The sequence below is a fragment of the Nestor notabilis genome, unplaced genomic scaffold (genome assembly GCF_000696875.1).
Source record: "Nestor notabilis isolate BGI_N333 unplaced genomic scaffold, ASM69687v1 scaffold24384, whole genome shotgun sequence".
Taxonomy (NCBI): domain Eukaryota; kingdom Metazoa; phylum Chordata; class Aves; order Psittaciformes; family Psittacidae; genus Nestor; species Nestor notabilis.
Genome location: NW_009927221.1, coordinates 716 through 4,567, shown reverse-complemented (window position 1 = coordinate 4,567; position 3,852 = coordinate 716). Strand labels below are relative to the sequence as shown.

General features: G+C 59.3%; 1 protein-coding gene across 1 annotated transcript; it reads left to right on the top strand.

Moving 5' to 3' along the window:
• Nucleotides 1–23: 23 nt before the first annotated feature.
• On the top strand, nt 24–3,613 carry GPR37L1 (G protein-coupled receptor 37 like 1; the record flags this gene model as incomplete). The annotated part of the gene is made up of 2 exons (XM_010013969.1): nt 24–557; nt 2,494–3,613. Coding segments are annotated over 2 exons (1,347 nt in total), but the record flags the coding sequence as incomplete, so codon positions are not given.
• Nucleotides 3,614–3,852: the final 239 nt, after the last annotated feature.

Sequence of the window (3,852 nt, the reverse complement as noted above, 5' to 3'; positions counted from 1 at the left end):
GAGGCAGGACCCCGCAGCCCATTTCCCGGGACAGAGCAGAGGTGCGGGTGATGAAGGAGCGGGTGCGCCGGGGGACAGAGGAGGACTCCAAGTCGGTGCAGCACTACGTGCCGGGGGTGCGGGTAGAGTTCCCGCGACCCCTCAACTCCGCCAGCCTGCACCCAACCAAGGGCCTGCTGTACCGATCTGAGCAGCAAGAAGGGGTCCCCACAGGCAGGGAAGGGTCCGAGCCACGAGCCAACCTCACCACCGTGTCTGACAAGAGGTTGCAAATCCAGAACCCCTTGTACCCAGTGACGGAGAACTCCTACAGCGCCTACGCTGTGATGTTCCTGTCCCTCATCGTCTTCGCAGTGGGCATCATCGGAAACCTCTCCGTGATGTGCATTGTGTGGCACAACTACTACATGAAGAGCGCCTGGAACTCCATCCTGGCCAGCCTGGCTTTTTGGGACTTCCTCGTCCTTTTCTTCTGCCTGCCCGTGGTCATCTTCAATGAGATCACCAAGAAGAGGTTGCTGGGGGACGTGTCCTGTCGCATCGTGCCCTTCATGGAGGTAAGGCCATTCCTCAGGCTCTGCAGCCAGCACCAACCCTGCCAGAGCCCATGAAACCCCCATTTGTCCAGCCAGCACAGGGACTTCTGTCTGTCCCTGTCGAGCTCCACATCCCCCAGCCTGTGGGCTCAGCCCCACAAGCGTGTTGGGTGTGATGGGCTGCAGAGGATGGCCCCAGGGCAGGGGGCTGCGGTTGGGGCAGTGCTGAGCAGCACTGGGGTGGGAGAGACAGGGAATTAGGTTTGAGAACCTGAGATCTTTGCTTGTCCTCAAGCCTCACACCTCACAGGTTGGCCACGCTTGGGATGAGCTGAGGACCCACTGAGAAGGCTTCAGGGACTGTGATGACAGGGGAAGGCAGAACGAGCAAAAGTGCCCCAGGTGGCCTGATTTTGCATGGTCCTGCTCTTGGGTTGAAAACAAGCCCTCGTTGTGGGGGCATCTCCCATCCTGCAGGGACGTCTGGGATCAGGCTGCTCTCCTCCGTTCCCATGTATGACAGACAGACCCAGCCTGCCTCTGTGTGTTGTCTGGGGCTCCAAAACCTGCTTTATCAAAGAAGGGTGCAAACACGAGGTTGGAATTGATCAGAGACACTGTCAGGTCTGCCCTCCCCGCGCTGTCACCGTGGTGAGTTGTGACCTGGCCTTTTGCCATCACCAGACCTGTCTGTGCCCATCACCAGGACTCAAGCCTGCTCAGAGAAATAACATCCGGAGGGGACAGAGAGGAGGCCTTTGGCACTGATGGCGAAAGCTTGTGGCGTCAGGGAGCTCAGTCACTGCAGGCAAAGAAATGGCCCTGAGACATGGACAGGACATATTCCTAGCAGGAGACCCCAGCAATGCCACTGGGTCCTTTGGGTGCATTGGGGGTGATGGACCCGCACCCTGGGTGTCCTGCCCTAAAAGCTGCAAGTTACAGCCCAGCAGAGCGTGGTGTTTGCTGGAGGAGAAGTTCAGCCCCCACCTCTCCGCAGCCTCCCCTGCTCAAACAAAGTGTTTGCCCTCTTCCTATCCTCCACCTCAGGCTGCCCACATCACAGCAGGACTTGGAGAGGGGCAGGAATATGGACCCACGTTTGCCCAGGCAGGCAGGGTAACAACGGGAAGTTAAAGGGTGATGGCCCCAGAGCAGACCCCTTCCTGGGGAGGATCTGCCACGGCCGTTCTCCAAGTTGCTACCTGGGCACCATGCAGGGTGCCGGGAGGTTTCCGGGGGGCTGGGGAGGTCCTTCAGCACAGCGGGATGTTTGGTGGCACCAGCATGTGACTGCCACTTTCCTGGCCAAGGGCTGTGGGACTTGGCTCTGAGCAGAGCTGCAGCTCTGGGGCTGGGACCGTGAATGCTGATTGTGACCCTCGCAGCCCTCCCCGAGCCACCGCGGTTCCTCTGCCTCCTTTGGCCTCTTCCCTTTGGCAAACGGGATGTTTTTCCTGCCGTTCTCAATGCAGAGGAAATTGCCCCAAGCTGGTTTGTGACAATGGAGCCTTCAAATCCTTTGGCCTTTCCGGGAAGCAGGCAGCAGCTCTGCAGAGCAGGGCAGGGGCAAGTGAGCCTGGGGCGGCTGAGGGGGCCTTGGGGACCCTGGGAAGGTGCAGTTCGATGTGATGGTTGCTGCTTTTCCTCTCCATCCAAAATAGAGGAAGAGCCTGTGGGACAATTCTGCTGTTCCCACCCTGGCTGGACAGACAGACAGACATCCAGGAAAGCTTCTCCCTTCTGCAGAAAAGGGAGCTGGGCAGGGACAAATGGGTCGAGGGACACTTTAATCCGCTGCCGTTTCAGGAGCCACAGAAAAGTGGCTTTAACCCTGGGGTGCAGCCACAAGCTGCATCCTTGGAGGAAGGGTCTTGGCTGTGCTCTTGGGTAGCCAGGGGTTTGCCACAAGCCTGGTAAAGCCAAGCCCCCACTTGTTCTGCCTCCCCCTCGCCAGGTATCGTCACTGGGAGTCACCACCTTCAGCCTCTGCGCCTTGGGCATCGACAGGTTCCATGCAGCCACCAGCCCCCAGGCCAGCACCCGGCCCATTGAGCAGTGCCAGTCCATCATCGCCAAGCTGGCCGTCATCTGGGTGGGCTCCATGACGCTCTCGGTGCCGGAGATCCTGCTCTGGCAGCTGGCCCAGGACACGTCGCCCGTGTCCGGTGTGGGGCTGGAGTATTGCACCATGAAGCCCTCGTCCAATCTGCCCGAGTCTGTCTACTCGCTGGTGCTCACCTACCAGAACGCTCGGATGTGGTGGTACTTTGGTTGCTACTTCTGCTTGCCCATCCTCTTCACCGTGAGCTGCCAGCTCGTGACCAGGAGGATCAGCGGCACCGAGAAGAAGACCGAGTGCCGGGGGAGCAAGCACAGCCAGTGCGAGAGTCACTTGAACTGCACCATCATCGGGCTGACCATCATCTACGGGCTCTGCACCACCCCTGAGAACGTCTGCAACATCGTGGTGGCTTACATGTCCCCTGACATGTCCAAGCAGACCTTGGACCTGCTCAACCTCATCAACCAGTTCTTCCTGTTCTTCAAGTGCTCAGTGACGCCTGTCCTGCTCCTGTGCCTCTGCAGACCCCTGGGCCAGGCCTTCATGGACTGCTGCTGCTGCTGCTGCGAGGGCTGCAGCCCTGACACTGCCTCCAGCGAGGGCAGCGCTGACAGCAAGCTCAAAACAGAGATGTCCTCCTCCATCTTCTTCGACAAGCCCCGGGAGTCCCCTCCACCCCTCCTGGCCCTTGGCACACCTTGCTAAGTGCCTCTGGGGAGCTGTAGAGATCGTTCCACCACCTCCTCCCAAGACCAAATGTTGTTTTGCCATTAGTGCCCGTGTCTGGACGTGGAGCAAGCAGGAGAGAGCCCAGGGAGCTGCACCCTGGCCTTCAAACCCCACACTGGGCAAGTGAGGCTTGAAACCCCCAGTCCCTGTGGCTACATTGGCGGCCTTCTTGCCTCTGCCCAAAGGCTTGCAAGGACATCAGCACCCTCCCGTCATGGCCAGTCTCAGAGGGGTTGTTGCTCTGGAGATGGAGTTTGTGCCAGAAAGGTCCCACCTGAAACTATGGAGGGTTTCCATGGAGGCTTGCAGAGGACACAGCAAACACAAACTGCCCTCGTCCTGTCCCATCCCCTCCTGCCAGCCCCCTCCACAGTAGGAGGTCCCAGTGACTATATCCCACCAAGCGGTGCCCTGTAAGAGCTCAATAAACCAGTAACCTAGAGCACGTCATGCATCAGCCGAGCAGAGCCCTCGGGAGCCGGTACTTGGGGTTTGGATGGCTCTTCCCTAAAACCTGGGGGC